Source organism: Trematomus bernacchii, unplaced genomic scaffold (genome assembly GCF_902827165.1).
Source record: "Trematomus bernacchii unplaced genomic scaffold, fTreBer1.1, whole genome shotgun sequence".
Taxonomy (NCBI): Eukaryota; Metazoa; Chordata; class Actinopteri; order Perciformes; family Nototheniidae; genus Trematomus; species Trematomus bernacchii.
Genome location: NW_022988050.1, coordinates 15,411,726 through 15,437,730, shown reverse-complemented (window position 1 = coordinate 15,437,730; position 26,005 = coordinate 15,411,726). Strand labels below are relative to the sequence as shown.

The 26,005-nt window shown below is 39.6% G+C and overlaps 1 protein-coding gene across 1 annotated transcript in view; it reads right to left on the bottom strand.

The window, feature by feature from the left end:
* Positions 1–25,350, bottom strand: part of zgc:114120 (uncharacterized protein LOC619267 homolog) — a 60,145-nt gene extending 34,795 nt beyond the window's left edge. Inside the window, 2 exon segments of the mRNA XM_034118798.1 lie at positions 13,897–13,923; positions 25,066–25,350. Of these exon segments, the coding sequence (XP_033974689.1) occupies positions 13,897–13,923; positions 25,066–25,350 (312 nt within the window).
* Between the last annotated feature and the right edge of the window lie 655 nt (positions 25,351–26,005).

Below are 26,005 nucleotides of genomic sequence, written 5' to 3'. Positions count from 1 at the left end.
TGCATTTTTTTACCACTAAAATACAGCAACACATCTTTGATTCATGTCGTTTATAACTGGAATATTACAATTATTATTAACTTTGTCTGTCCAGGAAATATGCCCAAATCAACAAAAACTGCGAGCCGGCAGGCAAGACGCTCCGCTTCTGAAATGCTTCTGAAACGCGCCCGGTAGGGTATGACGCCGGAGGAGGCCGGACCAAAACCGCGGCGCAGCCGTGACGCGACGCAGACGGACCCAGTGGAATCTAGGGGTAACCCCTTTGCCTGAAGCGCCTCCATTAGACTCCCCTTTAAGTGTCTCCGGTAGCTGTGACAAGTCAACACAGGAAATGGTTGATAAACATCATCATAATCACAAAATGTCATGCAATGTAGTGGGTGTACATGATGCATTTTCTTGACTTAAGTGTAATTGAGTTAGGCAGCAGAATGTATTGCTTATTTATCACAATGCCAATTTGCGCGATTAACATAACTGTTTAGTTAGTCAAAACAGTGCTAGGAAAATATGAAAAATTGGTTGAAATTGTTAAATCATGTAGAGAAATCAATTGAATACAGATTCCCAATGTTTCAAAGAAATGGGTTCTATTTGTACTTTTTCCACAGATAGAGGATAATTGGTCAAAAGAACTCAAACGTAGGATTAAAAGGATCTACATTTTTTACATTCAACACACTAAGAGCAGAATCCTTCTTCTCTTCTCAACTCATACCGTGTTTTATTGAAATTGTGAAAACTGACATATAACCGTAGAATCAAACAGAAAAAGAATCGTCTGTTAGTCCTGAAGGATGAGGTGCTGAATACTGAGAGAAACATCAGAGGGATTGTAATATCTCTATTATTCTATCTATTATTCTATGTTTTATTTATTTTTTATTTAACCTTTATTTAACCAGATAAAAGCATTGAGATAAAATCTCATTTTCAATGCTGACCTGGCCAAGAAGGCAGCAACGTTACACATAACACATAACACAAACATATAAAATACAGAGAACATAACTAAGAAAACAAAAGACGAAAAAGCCGTCACATTAGGACAGTAAGAAAGGCACACTACTTATTACTGCAAGAGCAGCTGGTGGTAAGGACTTCAGACAACTTCAATTTAAAACATGCTATTGAGACACGTGCCCTCAGTTTTAGGCGTGATTGAAGGTCATTCCAAGACCAAGGACCATAATAAAAAAGACTCCTTTTTCCAGCCTCAGTCCGCACAGCAGGAACCTGGAACCGTATCCAGGCACTGGAAGCATTGGAAGCGTTCCAATGAATTTATGTTAAAAAATGAATAAATCTGATTTAAATTAGTCTTTATTCTATCCAGCCCATGTGGGTATTCTTCCAACAAGCTCTACACTGCTATAACATATTACAAGTGCATATTTCCATGTCTTCTACAGGGATTATCAGCTGAAGGTTTCTCACTTTTCCTACAAGCTTTAGCCTCGGCCCTTTTTGATCAGTAATGGTAACTGTTGAGGTGGAATATCATGTGCTGTGCAGTATGTATCCATCAAATGCGTTCACAGGGTTGTTATTTCTAAAAGAGTCAAAGGGAAAACGTTAAAAAAGTAAACCAGAGACTATTTTTAGTCAACTCACTAATAAGTAAGCACTAATTAAGCTAGCTAATTAGAGTGTCAACTCTATACCTGTGAACATGCATTGCTAAAAATGAAACATTGACATGCTTAGCAACGTAACAAAAACAGTAACCAATGGAGACAGTGCTTCGAAAATGTTTAACCCTGCATAAAGTCAATGTATAATGTATGGTATACTTACAAATGTCTACTGGATATGTCATTACTTATTCAAAATACAAACTATCCTTTCAATGTGGGAAAAATGAAACACTCGAATCTCGTATTATCTTTTGAATTAAAATGCAGCTGTTTGACCAAATGCATATTCTACCGTCAGTAATCTGCCATTGTTGACATAATTATGAAAGAAGTGAGGAGAATCACTTTGTATACGACACCATTGATAAAAATGAACTTAGTAAAATGCTACTAGAGTAGGCGTTAGCTTGTAGTGAGGCAGCAGCAGAAAACTAAAGAGTAGTCAGGATGGACTATGTGGGCTGTGTATGAATTCATTTAAAAGGAAATGTGTAAGTTCAGACTTTTCTTTTAACCTGTTAAGCACCAAGCCTGTTTTTCATGTTTCAGGCTTGAAAAGGACATGCCCAAAACAAATGACTACAACTTAACTTCTAAAAGGGTTATATGAATAATTTCTTTTATCAAAGCAAGGTTACATCTGTGAGTTGGATGTAGAAGTGTCAGAATCAATATAGATGTTTTTTATTTTAAAGAAAATTCAGATTTTACATAGTAAAAAACTGTAAATTATAGTGTCCGTCCAAAAATTCTTTTTTACTTATAGTGAAAACTACCCTTGGATGATGGGTTAGTAGACTAAAAGCTTTAGGAATCCAAAGTACAACATATAATAAGTACCCTGTATCAAGATTGATGCAAAACAAGTGACATTTGACCTTTTTAGAGAGGTTTAGCCAAAACCACTCCACCTCTGAGGTGATTTGGGTGAAAATGTTTTTTTTTCCATATCTCTGGCCCCCCTTGGTCGATTTGGATGGTTGACACCTCTTTCTGACCGTTAGAGCCAATAGAATCGAAGGGGGAGTCCCCCACACACACACACGTTGTGAAGAGAAGAGGTGGGGGCTTCGCGCATGTAATTTTGCATCAGAGTGGACCTATCTCTAGCTCTGACATTTGGAAACGAAAAAGCAGTTTTATTGCTTATGGATTATCAGAAATCATTTCAAAGAGGACACAGACACATTGGATTAACCTATGGATTAACTGCAGCATCGTTTTTTTATCGTTTTAATGCCATTGAAGACCAGTTTTGACCAAGGTAAGCCATGTTAGCGTTTCTAGCTACCTAGCTCCACATGTTCTGATGTACGCTTTCGTTTATAGCGTCGCAAGTGTTTATCACTGAGTGTTGAGGTTTTTTACACAGATTCTGTGTCTCCAGGAGATGCTAATCGATGGGTTGGCTGTGCATCTAGGATAAGTAATAAGGGAGTTATGAGTGAGTTTAGGTGCAGTTATAGGTTACATTTTTTCGCTCGTGGCTAATTCAGAGGATGAGTGTTAGCATTGTGTTTTTTTTTGGGAAAAAAACATTTAAAATATCAGTTAGCTGAGTTTCTTCCCGTTACATGGATATAAAACATTCATACACGTAGTTTATTAAATATTAAGATTCCTTAGACGTTGTTTCCTGCAAATGACGCGTTTATCCGCCCGGTACCGGGGGGGCGGTGCGTAACAGGTTAACAGAGACAGCTCTTTTGCCTTTACAAAATGATAAATGTATCACCTTACATCTGAAGAGTCAACACTTACGGTTCATTTAATTAGCAACAGGGTTGTGAAATAAATTGAATATCTATAGCTAATAGCTTATAGAGTGTTGCAGTGATGACGCAATCGTGTAGACCTACCAAAGTTAGCATAGCAAGGGCTTTATAATAGTTTAAGCGTATATGCAGATGCGATAAGAAATGAGCTAACGTTATGCTATAAACTACATGACTGTTTAATTTCTTAGTTTTACTACCGCTATGCTAACGGTGGCTAATGATCGGCGTGATGACGTTTAGTGGTCTTATCTAGCCACTTGTTATACACCACTGTTTTTAAGTAGTATTGAAGTATTTTATGAATTTTAAAGAATTGTGAAAATAATGTACAATTGACTCCTAGATATGGAAGCAAAAAATGCTAACTCATTTGAAGGGGTTAACGACTCATTCCTGCACCACTCTATAGACAAAGAGTCAAAAGTAATAAGCTGCCGTGCAGCACAGCTGTGTTTGACTTTAATATCTCCAGGGTCAAACACACTCATCAGGCCACATAATGGACAGCTCAAAGGTTATTGAAGTCGAACCAGCTGCTACAGAATGTGCATAAAACATCAGTCTTTCCTGAAATCTTAAATACACCCAGTCAGACAAATGTCCATTTGTATTTCTTGCATGAGAGACTCCATGAATTTCATGAGGGCTGAACAAGTCATGCAAGATGGGTTTCTACAGCTTGAAATTGAAATGTAATCACTGAAGGAAGACAATTGTAAGAGTTGTTTGAGTTGACTCGTTTCACCATTCTGTCTGACTTAAATCCATTCAAGAATATGTCTGTCATATGAGCTTTTAAAACCTTCATGTGTCACATTTGTTACACTGTTCTGCCAAACATCTATATTTTTATGAGTTTCTGAGCAGAGAAATAGTTTAATTTTAGGGAAATAGTTTGATGGGTACATGAAATGTATTCAACATATTTTATTTTGTGTGTGTAATCTACTGTATTAATTGAAATGAACACCATCTTGTCTAACATTGTAGGGTTTTACTCAACACGTCATTTAGATTCCTTTTTTTCTCTGTAACAATTACCGAACATCTGGCTGCGTACCAGCCCTTTCCCTCCACAACGCACTGAGCGGTGAACGCTGTATAATCCGCTCTGGCTGCACCACTGTTGATAATGACAGAGCAACAACCCTGAGCCAACAAAGCTACCACAATCCTTTTTAATGGGAGACTCAGAGAAACCTTGGTTGTAAGTACATAAATGACTTTACTGTATGAGGTCAACTTTATAATTGTTTCAGAAAATGTTTTAACATCTGATGGAATATAGAAATGTAACCGTTGATACATAGCTTACATTCCTCATATAGCTGAAACACCAAATAGTCACAGTTCTTTCACTCTCTCTATTTTATAATGCTTTTTAAAGGCGATAACTTAGGGCTTTGGACTCACAAGTATTTGGAAAATGTGTTTTTTAAAACACATTTTCTGATACATTATTGTTTTTAACATAGTTTCTCTGCTTGTTGTCAGTGGCAGAAGAAATTCTCAGATCTTAGTTAAAGTATCAATATTCAAGAAGACTAATATCAAACTGTTTTGCAAAACAAAGGAAAGTATGCAAAACCTTATAGGTCTTTCAGGACCTTTGCCTTGCTCAGAAACCATCCTTACCATAACACTACTTTATGGGTGACGACAATTCAGGATGCAGTGTTATGGCACTTTATAAGTGTGGCAGAACTGTAGTGGTAATTTAAAAACAGTCATGCATAATGGCAGACGCCCCTTGGAAGAGCACACAACCATTTTTAGTTTCAGGTGATTATACACTAATGAAACACAGTATCATTTCTTTGCTAATATATCCCTCAAATGACCTGTTTATTGAACATAAGAAATGCACCGAGTAACTTTCCAACAGATGTTTTTTCCTAATCTTATGGGAACGTCATTTTGTTTCAGAAGCTGCCTGATGTATTTGAGTTTTTTACTATCTGTAAAACATCACTAAATACATGTTGAATATGCTTTGCAGTTTATTTGTGATTTGTGTACTTCTTACACATTACTTCCCCCTCAAATAAGTCTATTTGGATTCCAGTTATTGGAGTTCCATGCTGTTCTACACATTATGTTTGAATTATATCAAGAGAATGTTAAAAATGTATCTGATTGTTTTTTTAATTGAATGGTTTTTCAATCATTATTGAACACATACAGAAGCGCTCTGTGGGAGGCCGAACAAGAACAAACAGCATGAATAGATAATGATGATCGATAATAGCTGCGGCCATAACCACATGCAAAGCCAATTAGTGCTACTTATTAGTCAAACAGGGTGATATTACCAACAATTATGTAAGTTATGCAAAATATTAATCAATTTTTAGGTGTAAATATCCTTCCATTGAGCTCCTCAGAGAGCAGCAGCAGAGGCAGCACGTTAAATACCATCTTCCATTATGTACAGTTGAGCCTTACCTCGACTTCCAGCATGTTGTTTAGCATGAAAAGAGTCTATTACTCTTTAGCTCCTCTCCTTGACACTGTGATATAGGAAATCTTTAAGAACTGTATAAAGATGATATCAATCCACAGTATTTTTGTCGCTGTTAAACCTGCTCAGTGTTTTAACTCCACAACTTGCTGGTCAGACCCAGATTTCCCAGCAGCTCACACACAGAAGTTGGATTGATGAGGCAGCTGTGCACAGCTGTAACATGCCCCCCCGACGGACAGCTGCCACGCCCCCCAACTCTGAGATTTTACGGGCATTACGGCTGCGTACCGTGGCATTCCTTTCCAGTGAGAGTGATAATTGAGAGAGCCTCTGAATCCCTCATGGCCCGCAGATATGACTCTGTGTCACAGCGGATGAACTGTCAGTTACACTGCTGCTACTACAGCCTGAGGGTGGAGAGGCAGGTGAAGCAGCTCACATGACAACTTCACTAAAGCCAGTCATGATGTGAGTCCCACAGACAAGCTGGGGTTAATTGCCTTGCTCAAGGGCACTTGTTTTGTGTCAGAGGAAGACACCTCTTCTTCTCTTCCCTGCTGAACTCTGGATTTGTCACAGGTTTTAAGACTTGATGATGAAAGTCTGGGTTTGACCTTGAAATCTCCAGGAATTTCAAACGTTTTCTTGTGGAGTGGTTACAGACGTATTCAGATATGTCAAAGGGAAGAATGAGTAGGATCTTCCTTAAAAACAAAGTATTGATGTATACAATGTGTGGCAGTATCTAAAAGACACTGCAGTTCCCTTCCTGGATTTTCTGTTATTTTTAAATGTTAGATTCAAATTAAATTGTGCCAAAAATGTGGGTGCTGAATGATCCCATTATATCATTGGATTTGAATTAGTGATGCATTCATGTGTTCATGTTGCAGCTGGTAAAAATGGAGCTTGACTACTTTATATACTGCTGGCCATATTTTATTATTGATTCATATTATGTATTGTATAATTTGAAATCTTTAAAATAGCTTATCTTAATAGTCATCACACTGAATTTCTTTGTTTTTGGACCACTGTCCATAAAGCAAGTTTTTTAGAGGACATTAATGTGTTTTTATCTTTATCATCAAATACGCAATATTTCCCTCTGAAATTAGGTGAGGTAGAAGTTTAAAATAGCGGACAATGCTACAAACACTAAGTAACAAATGAATAAATAATAAGGAAAATAAGTATAAGTACATCAAAATGGTACTCAACCACATGATTTGAGTAATTACTGTATATCCAGTTACTTTTCCCCTCTGTCCCTGTGAGCCAAATTATCCAAGTCTACAGGGTAAATGTGTAATTCATTCAATGTGTGTCTCTATATTACTTCCTATTTATAGCTTACTCTGAAAGATAATTGTCTTTCAAATAACATTTTGTGTGAACTTATCATCCTGTCATTGCTTTTCTAATACGTTCAGCCTTATTAATGCGAGATGTGCTAAGCATAGCTCGCAGTGTTGGCAGATGGCAGAGAAGTGTCAATAAGTGATTCTGGCCACGTGCCTCGGCACAGAGTCTGTCGACGAGCCAGCCGGGGAACTCGGCAGTGCCCGGACTCCTAAGCCTTTTAACGGCGGAAAACACTCCCGCTTTTCTGCGCCACTGAACAGGGAATAGCGATTTTCCACCGAGCATCATATCAACAGCCAAACAGCACGAGGGCAACAAAAGGGTTTGTCTGAACGGGTTAGCGTTGAGCTAGCTCACTGGGACATATACAGCGGGGGGAGCCTGGGGAGTCTGCTCTCTCTCTGTAGCGCCCGGACACTTTCTGTATGTGAGACATGTGAGACACAGAGGAGCGACTTGCAAAGCTCCCAGGCTCCCTGAAGTGGCACAAATCCTTTCAAAACATTTTTAGTAAATGTTTGCAGATGATGTCCTTTTTTTTGGTACCATCTTGTTTAAGACTGCTGAGTAAAGAATCACATTAAAGTAGAGTTTCTGTTTTTAAAGTGCAGATGGGAAAGCCACTGAAAAGCCATAATGTAAAGATACATGATCTACACACAGAATCAAAGATCTTTGAAAGGATTTCTCATTTAGTTGAAAACAAACATTTTCAGCATGTTTGTAGTTTTGCCAAACTCAACTAATTATCTCACAAATCAGTACGTTCTCTGGCTCCTTTCGGCTACCCTACGCTGTATTTAGCACTGCTATTCAAATCTGTGGCACTCGTTCCTACTGAAGACGTATCTCTTCAAAAAGGAATGTGAAATATAAAATATAGAATCAAAAGGCCCAACAAGAAAGTTAGCAAGAAAGGATTACTACCTTTCATCTCCAAAATAAATCCAAACGAATGATAGAAAGCCATACAGACCAGGTGAAAAAAAGACCTAAACCACCTCCTATAAATATGCATATGATGTTACATATGTGTTCGTCAGTATCACACAGTGGAAGATGAAGGGTAGCCTAGCAACATCGTCTCTAAATTGTCACTGCAACATTGGCATGGGCAGCTCCTGAACTAGGCTTACAGTATATACCTTTTCAACAAATATGTCGGAAAACTTTTGAAAAGTAGTATGATGTGCACATTAGCTGTCATAATCAGGGTTTCTGCAAAATGTGTTGAAGTCAGACATATTTAGATCTCTTCAGTCATAATGTCCAGTGAAAAAAAATCCCTCTCAGCAATTTTGAATTGTATTAAAATAGACTGAATTAGAGATCCACAATTTAAAATGACTCTCAGTACTTCAGGAATATGCTGAACCAGCCTTCCAAACCACTCTTGGTCATTTTAGCCAAGAATTGACCTGCGAGGACGAGTCGACTCCAGCCATAGCTGCTCTGATGCCAAAAGCACAATATGCCAGGCTGTCATAAACTGTTATGAGTATATGTACTGTTGTACAGTGTACTATTGATTGGATTATTGTATTTTCAATATATTCTATAAACAATAGTAGCAAACATTTCATCAAAAACGTTATAAATCTACAAGCTTTGATGATGTAATGCTTTGTAACGCCTGCCTATCAATTGTTTTACGATCAATAAACAGAGTACACGTGAGTGGAATTTCATTGAAATGTCGCATGACAGGACACACAACAGCAATACTGGTCTTGTCATTTTTTTTACATTTCACAAAATTCAGACCAATGGGTAATATGAATGATAATGAGGTGCAGTACTATTCATGGCCTGTTATTATCCTATAGAATGCTCTGAGGCAGCAATGATATTTCTTTAAAATTAATCATTTCCTTGGCTCTGTCTCTGTAGTTACTTTAACAAGCAGAAGAAAAATAGGCTTCATGAAGACGGTTGATGAACAACTATGGATCCCCTGTCACTGTCTGAAACCCACAGTGTGGTACGTTCCTCTGAATTCAACACCGAGGCATGGAGAGATGACAATGGGCTGTGATTACTTTGGCTGATTCAGACAGAATTACGAGAGCACAAGAGATACAAAATGGGGAATTAATATTTGTAAAAGTGAGGCTGGGTGCAAAGAAAAGGGGGGAATTATGCAGCACTCTGCTCTATTGTGTTTCTGACAGTGGCAGAATCCATGTTCTCTCTAAATATGGACACCCTGTCGATCCCCTCTCCCTGTGCTGTTTGAACATCCATATTCACGCTTCCCAACACCACTGCACGTCCATGAAAATGTGTGTGCTCATATCTCACATAACGTAGTTGTTTGCTAATGTATGATGTGCTGTTTGCAGTGGGTGTATCTCCCCATGCTTGTGTGTGCACTAAGTGAGCTGGCAAACCAATGGAACATCAAAGGGGAGCAGTGGGGGAATATTAAACACACACACACACACACACACACACACACACACACACACACACACACACACACACACACACACACACACACACACACACACACACACACACACACACACACACACACACACACACACACACACACACACACACACCACACACACACACACACACACACACACACACACACACACACACACACACACACACACACACACACACACACACACACACACACACACTGCACCCGCACAGCGTTGCACTGCTGCAGGGGATTCTCTTGCATCAGAATAGGAGAAGAAACACCCCCGACTCCCCAAGAGGAAGGGGAGCGATAACCAATCCTGTATGAGCTGGCGACCAGTAACAAATAGGGGGGGATCGGAGAAAAAAAAACCAGCATGTGTGTTCGTCACGAGCTGAACAGAGGAGGGAAATGTACGGAGTGAGCTGCTGCTGTACTGTACATGACGAAGAGGAACACAAGGGACCAGTAATATGGAAAGATTATGCAAATGACAAAATGACAGAGGGTGTGGTTATGTAATAAAGCACATCATGATTAAAAATAATACTCTCAGTACTGAGCACAGGGCTGGCATCAGTATCGTCAGTTGTTATTCTTTATCTGTCTTAACAATTGAAATGAAAACACCAACAATGTGTTGGTCCATCTGTCAATACTTCCCGACTCTCAGTCTTAAGCTCATAAGATACATAAGATTTTTAAAGGGGCCCTATAATGCCATGCCAGGTTCATATTAGTATTTTGTGTCTCTCCTGTGAAATGTCTCCATGCTTTAATGTTCAAAAAGCTCTTTATTTTTCTCATACTGCCTGTGCTGCAGCACCTCTTTTCACCCTCTGTCTGAAACCAGAGCCCAGTCTGCTCTGATTGGTTAGCTGGCCAGCTCTGTTGAGATTGGTCAACCGCTTAGAGATGTCCCGCCCCTTAGCCTATCATGTCCAATTTGTTGGACAGCTAGCCAATATAAGTGGCAGTGTTACATAGTGATGTCATTACTAGGGGTGCACGATTCCATTCCATTCCATTTCTTGGGGTCACGATTCGATTCACAATCAATTCGCGATTCAAAACGATTCTCGATTCAAAATAGCTCAGGAGTCCGCCCTGTGAGGCATGAAGGGCGGACAGAGTGAAGAGGATTTCCTGGTGTGTTTCCCTGGATGCTGCATAAAGTGTAAGTGCCATGTTAGCGGGACATTATTTTTCAAATATGACTGATCAAAAACTAGGCAATATAAGAAAGTTATCTGGCATTCATTCTCTGTATGCATTTACTAGTGTTTACAAAGGGATTAACCCGAGTTAGGCCTTACAATCACATCCAAACAGGGGCAGGAGTATATCCATATGATATTGGAACAACTCTAGTTGCAATATCTAGATTTTTCATATACTTATTACACTTTTTAAAAGTGTGTGTTTGCATTTGTTCAGCATTTTGTTGCCTTAAGAGAGGTAAATCACAGTGTGTGTGTGTGTGTGTGTGTGTGTGTGTGTGTGTGTGTGTGTGTGTGTGTGTGTGTGTGTGTGTGTGTGTGTGTGTGTGTGCGTGTGTGTTTTCATGGTAATGAAAGAACATGTCACACAATGCAACAGAATGTCAGTGTTACCCGTTAACATTTTAAACATTCAGACTGTTCAATAGCTATAAAATATTGATGTTTTAATTAATTCGAAAGCAGCAGCTTATCTTTTGTTGTATTTCAGAAAATCCTTTAGCAGAGTGCATATTCGCTGGTTCAGCAATACAGTAAGTATGCAAAGAGACTCATTTTATGGATAGGATGCTGTAAGCTGCAGTAACTGCTTAGGTTAGCATATGCATAGCAGTACAATTTCCCGCAGCCTACATTAAAGTAAGGGGTCAAAATGCTCTGTTCAATGAGCATAATGTATCCAAGTCTGAGGTGGAACTCATAATGCATTATAGCATTAGTTTGCCAAGCTCAGAGGGAAACACTGACTTTTGAATTTAAGCTCGAAATCACACGCATGATTTGTCTTCTCTAATGATCCAGCCAAAACACAATGAAGGTAATGTTTTTTTGTATAACACCAGCAGTTTGTTTATCTGAAACAATGTTAAAAAAAACCCTGATAGTCCACAAACCATAACCTAGGTGTATGAATCCAAAATGTTCTGCATGGCTGATACAGCAAACGGTTGGTTTTTATTTCCGTGAATTAAGTGAACCGGCCCCTAAAAGTATTCACATGAGCTCATTATACTTTTACCACATGGGAGAACTTATTTTTGCTGTTACTCCTAGGATTATTTTCTCACTTTTATTAAGCTTCCCCTTAATGAGTCCACTTCGCCAGCACTTTGAGCTGAGTTCATAAATTAACACTTCTGGCTTCATCTCTCTACAATTAGTCTTTGCATTTTTATAAAAAAGAACAATGAGAGTTAAGTTCCACAGTTACTTGAAACCAGTCGGTGGTGGCTACGATATAAAAAGAGAAATAGCATGAAGCTGGCAGCGACTGAAGGCCACTGATGGCTCCAATTTCAAAACAAGTTGTTCAATTTCACACCATTTACATCCCAACCTGGCCAGTGCTTGGTAAAGATATCTGACTCCACGAAGTATCATTTTGATGTGAGCATTCAGTGTGGGCACACTTTCAGAAGCAACCGAGTGGTTCAAACATTCCTGGAGGCCAATCATGTGTTTCTAACAGCGTGGGTTAAAAAATCTCTCATGGAGACAATAATCCCATCTGTCACTAGGTAAACGCGGTAATACAGTACAGATCGCATTAATATTATCTTAAGAAATAAGAAACCATGAATAATCTTTCACCACATTGCACTTTCACAGCTGTCTCCATTTCCACTCTTGGGACTGCTCAGAAGCTCTCTTGCAGCTAATCAAATAATAACCCAGGTGTAACGGCCCAGAGGCAAGGAAGCAGTCAAACTTGCAAGAGAGGCACATTAAGAGCAACCTCACCCATACTGTACAGGCTGCGCTTGAATTGTGATAAATAACAACAATGTGCATGATGCACACTAAGCACATGCAGCATCTTTGGCGCTCGAATGCATGACACAGAAAGTCCCAAAAGGGAAATGAATGTGTGAAGCACATTTTATGGCGATGAATCCAATAGATGTTGAAATATTTCACTTTTAATTAACTGTCCTATTACAGAATCCATTCGATTTTAGCCCCTGGGAACATGAATGTCCTATCCAAACAATCAAGTCGATTTTGAGATATTTCACAGGATAAATGAAAACGTTGACCTGCTGGTGGCAATAGAGGATAAGATGAGAAGTTACCAAAGACATTAGACCACAACCTCTGGGGACCAATGTCTGTACAAAACGTAAAGATGATCCACTGCATACATGTTGAGATATTGCAGTCTGAATCAAGTGGTTTGACACCTTATTAGGAAAATGTTGTCAACCAATCAATAGTAAAGTGACATTTCTGTCCCATCTATATCATGTTGGAGAAGATAACTTTATATATGACATCTATTAAACAAGGATGTAGATTAAAGCTGCAACCCCATAGTCTCTTTGTCATCGGAAAGTTCCTAAATGACTGAAATTACCTAGAAATATCGAAGTGGCAGCCATGATAAGATCTTATTGATTAACCTTAATGCTGTTAAAAAGTGCTTCAATGCTTCTTTTCTTATCTCTTTATCACAGGTTACACAGGACTACCCTAACAAAGGAGAGGAGATAAAGCCTGAGGATTGACTTACAGTAATGACGTTTTCCATTGAAGTAAAAAAAAGGGGCTAGGAGAAGACAGAACATTTATTTGACTATTCAATAAATTCTTTACCTACATACAAACAGGACGTTACGGGCCTTTATAAACAGAGAATGTTGGAAGCAGGAGGACAGAACTAAACTCTAACTCGTTTTTTCAAAGTCTCAACTACACCACACATTCACATAAAAGGACAGCAATATATAGAGCATGGCTTAATTCAAACAAAGCACTTATGAGCCACCAATCAAAGTCCATTTCAAGGCAAGAATTCTGTTTACTTCCTGATACAGAAATGCCCTAGCATTCGGTACAAGAGAGAGTTCAAAACAAAAGTGTGTGCCAACATGTGACCAAGACTGAAAGCGGTGGAGAAAAGGCAAGCAGGCATGCAAAGACACAATGAGAAGTTAGAGACAAATCCACACAGAGGGACAGATTTACACTGAAACACAAACACAATATTGGCACTGACCTTGAAGCTCCAGTAGTTTGGTTGTTGCTAGGGGGGGCAGAAGAAAACCAAAGAGCCAAGGAGACAGAAAAGGGACAGGGAGGGGAGAAGAAGGAGGAAAAGGATTTAGTGTGAGACATTTTCTCATGTGTTAAACTGCAAAACACTACAAAAGATCACCGGCTGGGGAAAACCGGTACTGAGAAAAAATGCTTTGTCACTCCGTTCCCATGGGAAAGATATGCACGTGATACCACAAAGTGTGACTAATAAAGGTTAAACGGGACATTTTCTCCATGCAGCGAGTGCGGTACGCCCCCTAAAATGTCTCAACCATAGCCAAAAAAATGTATCCATTTTCTTATACATTAGGCTTGGGGAGAAAATGATGGGCTAATTATTGTGATGATAGCCAGATTAACTTGCGTTGTCCTTCACTGCCATCATAATAGGACTTTAATTGCTTGTAATTGCTTCTCAGCAATTAATCAAATGTTTACAGTGACTTCACACACACTAATGATGTAGCTCCTAAACTCTACCCATCGCTCTCCAGAGATGCAGAGTAGTCTGGCGCGGACCCAGCAGCAGGATTAAAGCAATGCACACACTGGATTAAGAAGCTGCCATATTCGCTTTATCTGAGAGGAGGTCAACGTTCCTCTGATTCCTTAAGACACAGCGGCTGCATGTCTGCTCGTCCGTGACATACAGTTCATGCATTATAATGAATATGCTAATCGACTAGTGTACACTTTGTGATCAATTGTATTTTGGCAACCCTATCCGAATACTGTATATGTTTGGGACTGCTTTTCATGGTTTGTTTGGTTCCGAATTGACTCAACAAACATATCACAGGTAGACTTTGGATAATTTCCGCCATCATTCTGCTCCAATTCCTCGTTTGCATAGATCTTACATTCAAGGATGGCGACAATGCTATATATCGTTTATGTCTCAAAATCTTATTTTAAGACATTTTAGTCCGTCTCTCAATATTGGCATCCTGACTCTTATCCCCAAGTTCAAATCTTCAAGGTGAAGATATAACTATTTAAAAACTGGTCCCAAATGTTAAGTTACATTTTTGTTTAAATAAGCTCAGTCATTTCCTAAAACAGCCGGTCACTCTTCTCTTTAATAAATTAATGACTCAAACAGAATGAAAAGAGCTTTTTGTGGGGACTATTTCCTGTAGTGGATGAATCCAATTTTGGAGCAGTTGTGGTAACAGGTTCAGGAATTGTGAAATTGAGTCAACATAAAACATAGTATGTACGTTGATGGTAATAAAGGAACATGTAACCCAATGCAGCAGTGTGGCTTAATTATGTGTTTTAATAGTTTGGGGGAAATGGAGCTCTATGGCAGAGAAAAAGAAGAGTCATCAGGCTTTGCACACATTCATTGTTGGTGTTGGTCTTTTTGTGGAACTTGTCGACAAAACATAGAATAATACCAGACCTATAGTATTTTCCTGCAAATAGCAACAGGAGCAGTGGTGCTTGATAAGTAAATCATGCAGTGGAAATTTGATCAGCCTCCAGCGAGAAGATGGCGCCTTTTCTCTGTCGTGACCAGAAGGTTTTTGCACACATCTTTCCCCTGCATCAATTATCAATAATCTTCTCATAACTTATTGTGATATGAATGTACCCTTGAGGCATCCTGACGCTCTTTAGAAACAGATTTCCAGTAACTATCAATCATTGACTGTGGTTAATAGACAAACTATAGGGGAGGGTAAGGCTTATAACTAGTACAAAAGGACCTTTTAATAGTTCTGCATACACCATTAAAGCTTGGAACACGTTAGATATGCTACAGTTTTGGTCATCATGACTGATATTCTACCGACACAAGATTCTTTGATTTATACCTGAATGGAATGTGCAATGTTTAAAAAGGCAACGCTAGTTCCTGAACTAACTGCCATTCATTATCATGGACTGGTAAGTGTTGAATGTGTTGATTGAGTAAATGGATATAAGCACAAGGTCTTTCAGTTCTTGATTCAGACTTTTCAAGACTCCGGTGAAAAGGAAAAGGTATAACAGAGTTGAATGGTTGAATTCAAAGAGAAGTGACCTTGTAGTGACTACCATTTTTCTGATCTCATTACATTTTTTTACATTACATTGCATTTAGCTGGCGCTTTTATCCAAAGTGACTTACAATAAGTGCATTCGACCAAGAAGATACAAACTTGAAGAAAACAGAATCATATAAGTACATCAGGTTTCATAGAACCAAAACATTTCAAGTGCTACTCAACTGGCTTTAGAAAAGCCAGTCCTTTATTAGTATATAAGTGCTTTAATAGTAATTCTATCGCTCGAAGTGGAGTCGAAAGAGATGAGTTTTTAGTCTGCGCCGGAAGATGTGTAAGCTTTCTGCTGTCCTGATGTCAATGGGGAGCTCATTCCACCATTTTGGAGCCAGGATAGCAAACCGACTTGTTTTTGCTGATGGGAACTTGGGTCCCCCTCGTAGTGCGGGTGCAGCGAGCCGTTTGGCTGATGCAGAGCAGAGTGCACGTGCTGGGGTGGCATCTCAGATATTTAACTTTTATTGGTTTTCTGTGGCATTGAAGTTATGTGTATAGCCCAATATATTTACATAGCAGAACATCTCAAAAACCTCTGAACAGTTTTATAATATTGTAAATATATATATATTTTTTTTGCATTTCTGAACTTGAGAAATAGATTGTGACCAGCATTTGAATGCAGATCCATACCCATCAAAAAAAGACTGAGGCTGTGGTCAGTCAAAAAAGGCCATCATATGTATTTTCCTAACTAATTTTCTCGGACTTCAATGGAATATTTCATAGAGCAGAACCGTTTTACCACCTATCATGTGGATGCAGCTCAAGGGCATGCACGGTGCTTCCTAAGCAAAATACCATTTGCCTATTAATATACATCCACCCTAGCAAGGACATTATTTATCATGTGATCATCTAAGCGTAACTTGTTAGAATGCTAACATTAGCTGAGAAGAACAAAAGAAAGTACAGTAAGGCTGATGGGAAGGACTATTAAGTCAAACATGTTGGGTAAATCAAACATTTTTGCTGATGAAGTTGCTAGATAAAAAGAGACCACAAAGGCTATTACAACGGTTCCTGAAGGGAACATGTCTCTCTGTTTCAATGTGATTGCAATCCATCCAATACTGGTATTTGCACACTTAATTAAATCTGACCCTGAACCAAAGTGGGAGCAGTCGACTGCTACAAAAACTGGCTGAGATTTGTGATCTCTGATTGTTCCATTAGAATAAAGCAATTATAGATTCAGATCTGTTAAGTCATCAACTTAAATAAAGTTCAAGTCTTGTTTCCAGTGTGGCTCTTGGTGTTGTGTTTGATAATGTTTGAAAATAATACACAGCAATGACAACAGACACTGGTTTAACATTCTGATTCTGTAGTTAAAGGTTCTCATCAACAGCTGTTCACACTCATTATTGAAGGTCCAATAATAACTTCATGATCTATTTAAAGAGGCATGGTATCGACCAATAACAGTCTGTATTTATTCAAATCTTCTGCCTGCAGAGAAGAGGCAACAGTCATCTTAAAACCCATCAATTAATCACACATGATGGCACACACTGAGCTTCTGGGCGATGTTTGGATCTGGCTTCACGCCAACATGCTGGCTTCTCTGAATATTATTCTTTGTCTCAATGTTTTTTACAGGGCTTTCACTGTTCTCCAGGTGTGAACAGAACTTGCGAGCTGTTTTTTGGCTTGTACTTGTGTTTGAAAACTGATTGCTCTTTACAGTGATTGGATGTACCAAACTAAACCAACCTCATCACTGCCAATTTGACTTTTAGCAATGTCTGATCTCAGATTTAAGTCAAGTGCATCCATATCTGACCAAAATTACTTCACTTATCCAATACTAATTTTGGTGAGGTCTTTGACCACCAAATTCCCTAGTTGCGCTCCTGAGATATCGACTGATCGGAATGGGACAGACATTAGGTTACAGTGACCTACGACTACATTTTAATCAGTTTATTCTTGGTTCTAAGTGGACATTTTTTGCCAGATACCTGAGATATCGTGTTTACAAGACGTGCCGAGGGACAAACAATCAGAAAACATAATGCCTACGACCTTGGCTGTCGTGCGGAGGCATAGGAATTAGGTTTAGAGAATCTTTCAGCAGAAGAAAGAGAAGCATCATTTTGTTTTGACAGATGTGAGTAATGACACTCTTCCATATGCGTACACATACTAATATCTGCAAGCTAGCTTTTTCCCTTTCAGCACCTCTTTAGTGGCCATGTGGCACACAGAAGTCTACAAATAACTTTCAAAACACCCTATTAATAACAATGTAACAGTCACTGCATTAATTCAAATACTGATTTGCACTTTGCCTTAACTTAACCTCCAATTAATATATAATTTTAGTTTTCTGTGAGTCGTAATTGCACCACATATGCTGTGAGAGCTTTGGATGCAAACGTTTCCCTTATTAATTAAACTAAGGTGTAGGTAGAACTTAATTCATGTTTGAGCAGCTGTTCAGGGAGCTGCCTGAAACCCAAATATTTTCTCTCCTAAAATCTCAGTTGCAAACTTTTGAAATCCGTCTCACTCATGTTGAAAATGGAGTTGAAGGGTATAAAAAGAGTGTTTGTGAAAGAAAGAACAGGCCTGTGGGCTGCTGTGACCCAGATTTCAGAGCTCCGTGTGGTTTGTAGGCATCAATCCAAACGTGCTGACCAAAACCACAAATCCTACCTGATCTGAAGCCATCCAGAGAATTACAGGAAGCATGTAGTACACTCTGTTCAATTGTATTCCTTTGTCCTTTAAATACTATTTATTCATATATATTTATAGTGCAGTTGATCCTCATAGAACTACATCAGCAAAAAATGCTTTGTGTGTAACTTCCACTCATATCTATTGGATTCATTCCGACTTATTTACAAATGCTATTATGAAAACAATTATATAAACTATGGTTTATATGTATCTGCAGAAGACGTGGTCTTTGCTAGTCTTTTGTTTGGGGGTGATGTGATTGCATACAGTCTTTTTACAGCAAGTGCATTGGAGCTTAACTCCAGTAAAAACAAATGAGCCATGCATGATCTGCCTTAAACAGGTCTTTACCACACAGCCAGTCACAGTAATGGTCAGCCAGTGGAAAAGTAATGTGCTTAGGGATATTCACTTGAATGTGAGACGGCAAGTTCTTATTGAAAACGTTCTGTCATACGATGTTTGCATGCAGGACATCTGAAGGAGCTTGCTGGTGAGGGTCATTAATGTGGAAATTAAACTGATCACATGACCTGTTTTCTAGAAGCTAAACTCTGGTAAGTGCTACAGAAAGCCTTTCGGCAAGGACGTCATAGCAAACTAATTTATACCAAAGGGAAGTTGGCTTGCTCAAACCTCAGAGACTCATTTTGATTTGTTTTGTTTTTGGTATCCGTTTTAAACTGATGAACAGCAGTTTTTGGTCCTTTGTGGGAGGAAAAAATGTGTTCTAATCTCTAATCTCAAACATTTTAATTATAGGGTTTCCAACAAGGGCTTTGCGAGTATAACTTGTCTCCTACATTTATTAAGCGGCCAGCATGAGACTTGCTTTGGCTTTTTGCTGCTCCCGCTATCTCCCATAGCTCTCTCCCTATCACACTACACCCCTACCATATGGGCTACGTCACATACACTCTCTACCTATCAGCACTGGGAGTGGTCAAAATAATCATGATGCCTATATCAAAATGATTGTAATAATCATTTTAGCCATAATCGTGCAGGACTTTGCATTCAGCGAGTACACATGTTGTTGCTTATCACTTTTCTGTAGCTAGATTGTAAGGAAATGGAAATTGAAAATGCCACCTTGAAAAGTCATGGAAAGGTTTGGAAAGATATGTTATCCAAGTTTAATGTTCAACTGTTTAACTATTCAGTGATGAATAGGAGTGGTGGGGTTGGGGTTGGGCATCATGAATAGCCCTAAATGTATATGTACGAATAACAATGGCTAACTTAGCTTAATACATGCATATCTAACTGAGCATGCCTCACCAATGTAATCATGTAGTGAATTATTGAAAACAAGTATTAGGCTACACCTAGGATCACCTTTACTGCTTTCAAGATATGCCACAATGATGGTTCGCTAAATGTATTTATAATTTGCTTTTCTGGTTATTACAACCACCCAAAGAATTGTATTTGTTTTTGAATTCATGATTTTCTAGAAACATGAATGCACTACTCTTGAATGGAAATCAATAGACCTGACCTTGACTACATGGTCTGTTTTAGTGTGTGTGTTTGCATTTTAAACTAATAAAGATCATCAATTAGTTATTTCATCTATTAATCCCATTAATTCATCTGTAGCATTTGTTGGAATCCAGCGCCATTAGTCGACTTCATTATGCTTTTATTACTGGTATTTTCTGAAGGGGTCAGTCTAATGGGGACACCCCTGTCCGTGCAATCAATGCAATTGTAAATGTGTTTGTGATTTTTTGCAAATATTTGTTATATACAGAACAAGACTACCCAAATATTTACTTGGCAGCTAGAGCTATGTATACACATTGCGATTTGGGACTTGTTCATTAAAATATGTTATTAGAATAAAAAAATAATACAATTAAGTAGTTGACTAGACTGGACTAGATAGTAGTTGGCGTTTAAGCAACTGCTTACAGAAAGCTCTAATAATAAATCTGCAATCAATAAATCACTTCCCAACTTCACATTATGCATTAATGTAATATAAATTATATAAAAGAATAATATTGCTGTCAAGGATAATTTCTAATGACATAGTGCTAACAACCCCTGTCACCTCCAGCTGATGTTTTAAACTTTGAAGAACCTCCATGTGGTGGCTTCATAATGACAAATGTGCATTGGTATCATCAGCCTCCTCACAGAATCAAACCAACAGCTGATGGCCGAGCACCCGTTGGGTTATAACCCCTAATATACATCTTGCCATTCACAGGAACTAATCACTATTTCTACTGGTCCATTCACCTTAAATTGGAAATGGCCAAATCTACCGCCGAGTCACTCCACAAATAATTTAATGCACCAACAAGCGGACACTTTTGGGAACATAAACCCTGTCTCATCTAACGCAAACAGGCCCCCTATGCACAGTGACTCAGTGATTACTGCCTGCTATATTTCTCAATCACTTGAGCTGAAATCCCAAAGCGCACATATGCTCAGTGACGGCCGGCGCTCAGAGAGACGATGAGGCGCGAGGAAGCAGAGAGACAGAGATGAGCAGAGACACATGCATGCCTGACCTGCATGCCAAGTAGCCATCTTTGTACCCACCCTCTTTTCTTCCCTTCTCAAGCCCCAAACACACACACCAACACATGTGCACTCACACACACAAGTGCAACACACATTTTTTTGTGATTATGCACACAGCCTTCACATACATGCAGATACGTCACTGCAGCAGCACAGACACACCTGGTCATCACCTGCCAGCTATGGGAACACACACACATTTTGTCATGCACTCACATCATATAGAAAAGGAGCCGAGGATAAGTTAACACAAGCCACTACACACATTAAGAAGACACACACACACACACACACACACACACACACACACACACACACACACACACACACACACACACACACACACACACACACACACACACACACACACACACACACACACACACACACACACACACACACACACACACACACACACACACACACACTCCGTCATCATTTATGTAGCAGTGCAAGCGTCACACAGCCATGGCAGCGCCACTGAAACGTCTCAGTTGAGCATGCAAAGACGGGGTTTGATTGAGTTACCGTGGCTACTTAATGAGCATGTCGTCCGCCTGGCGCATCCTCCCGCTCCACACGCCTCCCTCTTCCTCCTCCCCTCGCTCCATCTTTTTTGTTTTTTTTTCTTCTCACTGCGGCTCTGTGTCTTTCCCGCGCCCTGAGGATCTGCCGGAGTCCCCCCTCACTGGTACCCGTAGTATCGCCTCAGAGGCAGTTAGCATCTCTTCCTGCTCCTCCTCCTCCTCTTCCTGTGCCTTCCCCTCTTTCTCCCCACCTCTCTATCTCTCTAGCCGTCACCCTCTCTCGCCCCTGACTCAAGCGATAGAACAGCCTCCCTCTTTCCCTCCACTCTGTCTCTCCCCTGCCGCTGTCGCCTCTCACTCAGTACAGCCTGTGCCTCCTTCCAGAGCCTCGGCATTGCCAGCCATATGATATCACTCAGTTTCCTTATATGGGAAACCGGTGGGTTGCCATGACGACAGCAGACTCCACCTGTTTCTCCATCTCTCTCTCTCTCTCTCCCCCTGTCAGACCACCTTTTTCCTCAGGAGATAGATGGTGGGGCTTTGGGCACAGCACATGAAAGAGCAAAGAGTGGGTGGAGAGGAAGGAGGAGATGTGAGATGATGCGAGTAGACGGAGACGTGATGGACAGAAGCTGACGGAGGCTTGGAGAATGAGAGCACACTTAAAGGAGTAGCTCAACGTTTGTGGGAATTGATTTGCTTCCTCTAGGAGAGTTAGATAAGAATATTGATATCAAATGGTGTGGTAAATACAGAGCAGGATTAGCTTAGTTTAGCATAAAAGCTGGGGGCTAGGGAAACAGCTAGCCTGGCTCTGTCATAAGTGAGAAGAAGATCAAACTAACCAACTCTAATGCTCTTAATTGACGCAATAATAAGTTTGAATCTCATTTGATGTTTTCAAAATAAGCCTAGAATATCTTTAGTATTATTGTATGAATTTTCAGGTTCATATTAGTATTTTGTGTCTCTACTGTGACATGTTTGAATGTTAAAAAAGTGTTTTATTGTTCTTATACATCTTTTCCCCCTCTGTCTGAAACAAGAGCCCAATCTGCTCTGGTTGGTTAGCTGGGCAGCTCCGTTGTGATTGGTCAACTACTTAAAGATGTCCCGTCCTCTAGACTATCACGTAAATTGTGTTGGAGCGCTAGCCAATAAAAGCACGAGTGTAACATAGTTAGGTTGCGGATGTAAACAAAGGAGTCCAATGGAGGCGTTTAAACTGAATTTTGAAGCCTAACAAGAGTTGGGTCGTTTGTCTCTGCTTAAACACATTTAAATATTTTTTAAAACTAGAACCAGAATGCCAAGGTTTATTTAAAGAATGTTCCATTAGCATTTACTATATATCCTTAAAGTTAACCTTGAAGTGACGGTATTATATAATGGTAGTACAGAGATAAAGTAAATACCCAACTTTAGACATGATTCTTTTCACTCAATGGGCTCTTTAGAAAGAAACAACAAAAACAATATTGTTCATGGCTGCTTTGTCCAGCCTCTAGCTCTGTACTTTACACAGAGAAGACATGATATTGACATCAATCCTCCTAACAGAGTCTCAGACAGAGAGCACACAGAATGCTGAGCTGCTCCTTGAAGCTGTGCAGGGAGAAAAGCTGCAGCTTGTGTTCAGCCCATCTGTGTCAGGTATAACGTCAGAGCATGTGGTGATTGATGGAGGAATGAAACAGAGACTATGAAGAGGAGAGAGAGACAGGAGAGGGATTTGATGGAGCGCTGAGTTCAATATTTCACGTTCTCTCACTTAAATCCTTGTCTCAATATTCTATCGTTGACTTTTTCCGATAATAACCACTAAAAAATGGTCCGTTACTGCCCCTGCAAGGTGATCATAAAAAAGTCTCCACTGCGAACATCTTAAGCCCCAGAGGATTCTCGCCACAAAATGCCCACCAATGTGCTGTTATTATCTCCAAGGAAGAAAATGTTCACATGGGGGGAAAAAGGAAGCACTCAGAGATATGATGCCCCTCTCCCTGAAGGCTACGTTGTTATTATTATACATGTGTTATTATATAGAAATGTGGATCTGCAGTAAATTACAGGCAGCAATTTACAAAATGTCTTCTTTTAAAAAGGTGTAGTAGTTTAGGAGACAATAATTGTTGTTGGTGTTGATACAATATGTTGTAATAGTAATATAACATTAGGTAGCTTCCAAATGTTATTCAGGTTTGTCAAAATCAAACTATATCTTGGTATTTATTCATTATATAATTGCAAAACCTTCACAAATATGATCTCCACCCTAGCACTTAATCTTGTTTTCCTGATAATCCTGTTACTTTGTTCTTCTATAATAGTGGTGAAGGACTCATGGAGCAAATGCCAAGAGCAGAGTTTCCACTTGTTTCCACTTCCACACTACAACCTTATAATTGGCGTGTTTATGGCATGCCAAATCTAATCTCAAAGCCAAATTGCCTGCTACATTACTATATTTGACCAGTTGGCAATGTAACTTTTAAAGGTCCCATATTATACTATATTTGAACAATATATTATAGGGCCATATCTATACAAAACATGTCTCTGAAGTGTTTTGCTCAAAATACCAAACAGATCACACATTGTAGCATGCCTCATACCCCTCTATTTCAGCTCTATTACAAAAGTGCTGATTCTGGGTCAGTAGCTTTAAATGTAACCGAGCTGCTGTTGGCCACGCCCCCTTTGGAGCGTCCACATGCAAGCAGTGAGCTCTGTGAAGAGAAGGGTGTCGACTCTACCGGCAGAAACTCAGCTAATCGCTGCCGTGATTAAACGCCATATTATGTTCCAAACCACATCAATCATTATTTCTGAAACAGTTTGGAGCCCAAACGCTTTCTCTCTCGCGTGTTTACCACAAAGACAGTACCTTTTATATCTGGCTTTTTTACACATATTCTCTCCAGCGTTAGCTCTGAGTGTTAGCGATGCTTGCTAATGTAAACGAAGATCATTTTACGTCCAAAACACGTCATGCATTTCCGATCTTATGTCATGACCGCAGCAAATCTGGATCAGCTCCGTTGTACCCCCGTTTTTAGAGATGTGGGTAAGGAGGAAAAGAGAGAGGGTTTTATTTTCTGACACTTTGTGAGTCTCCTTACACACCGGGGACACATTTATATATAAAAGACATCAAAAAGTGCATTTTGCATAATAGGTGACCTTTAAAAGGATTTTTTTTTTAACTGAGTTGACGACCATTGGTGCAATTCAAATGATAACCCTGTTAGCAGGATGAAAGCATTCTTTGTTTTTCTGCTTCTTACTGGCGGCTAATAAGGTGTGTTTGTTGTGAAATACCTGTCGTCCTGCGGGGGCGGAGCCCTGCGACAGGCTGCCCGGGCTGTTGGAGAACTTGTTCTTCTGCAGATCCATGAGGGCGTCCCGCTGGCGCTCGATATCTGCCTTGTGGATGCTGTTCAGGGCCTCCAGGCTCTTGGCGGCTATGGAGTTGTGCCGGCGGTCCAACGAGGATGACGTGAAACCCCCGTTGGTGTTGTCGGGGAACCGCCGGACCCCGCGGCCCCCGCCGGCAGCCAGGGTGTGGTAATCCCGCGGGAACTCGGCATCACCGGCAGAGATCATGGGACCCTTTCTCTTCTCGCGACCTGCAGCAGATTGTCAGGGTGGGAGGGTTAGAGAGTGGGGGGTAGAACGTGAAGGAGTAAGCAGTGCAACAGCTACTCATGATTACGAGACGCCATTATATCATATGATAAAATGCAGGATTTATCCAAGTGTGTAGACCTTCTTACTTTCCAGGTAGCCTGTTTTTTTTAATCAAAATAAAATGCAGACTTTCAGTTTTAAATGAAAAAAGCTGATATTTTGCATGCACTGCACAGTGATCAGGAAGCCTGTCTTCCTCAGACAGATGACACGACAATAAAGGCAATTCATATATATTTAGGCCCAAAAATGAAATCATAATGACATGATGGTCAACAATTCAAGCAAGGCAATAACTATAGAGGCATCGTGGTGAGATGGGTGTGTGTGAGAACAACTGAGATCATGTGACATGAATATAGGCAGCTACTCAACCTTTAGGAAGATGTTTTATAAAATGCTGTTTACAAAGACTTGGTTTTCTAAACTCAGGTTGGACATAATCAGATTACTGTTATAAAGAAAATATACATACAAAATATAAATAAATATTTCTCTCAGGAGAGTTAAAAAACAGTTCTAGAAAAATATTTTGAAATGAAAGCAGCTGCATAAAAGCAAAAAAAAAAAA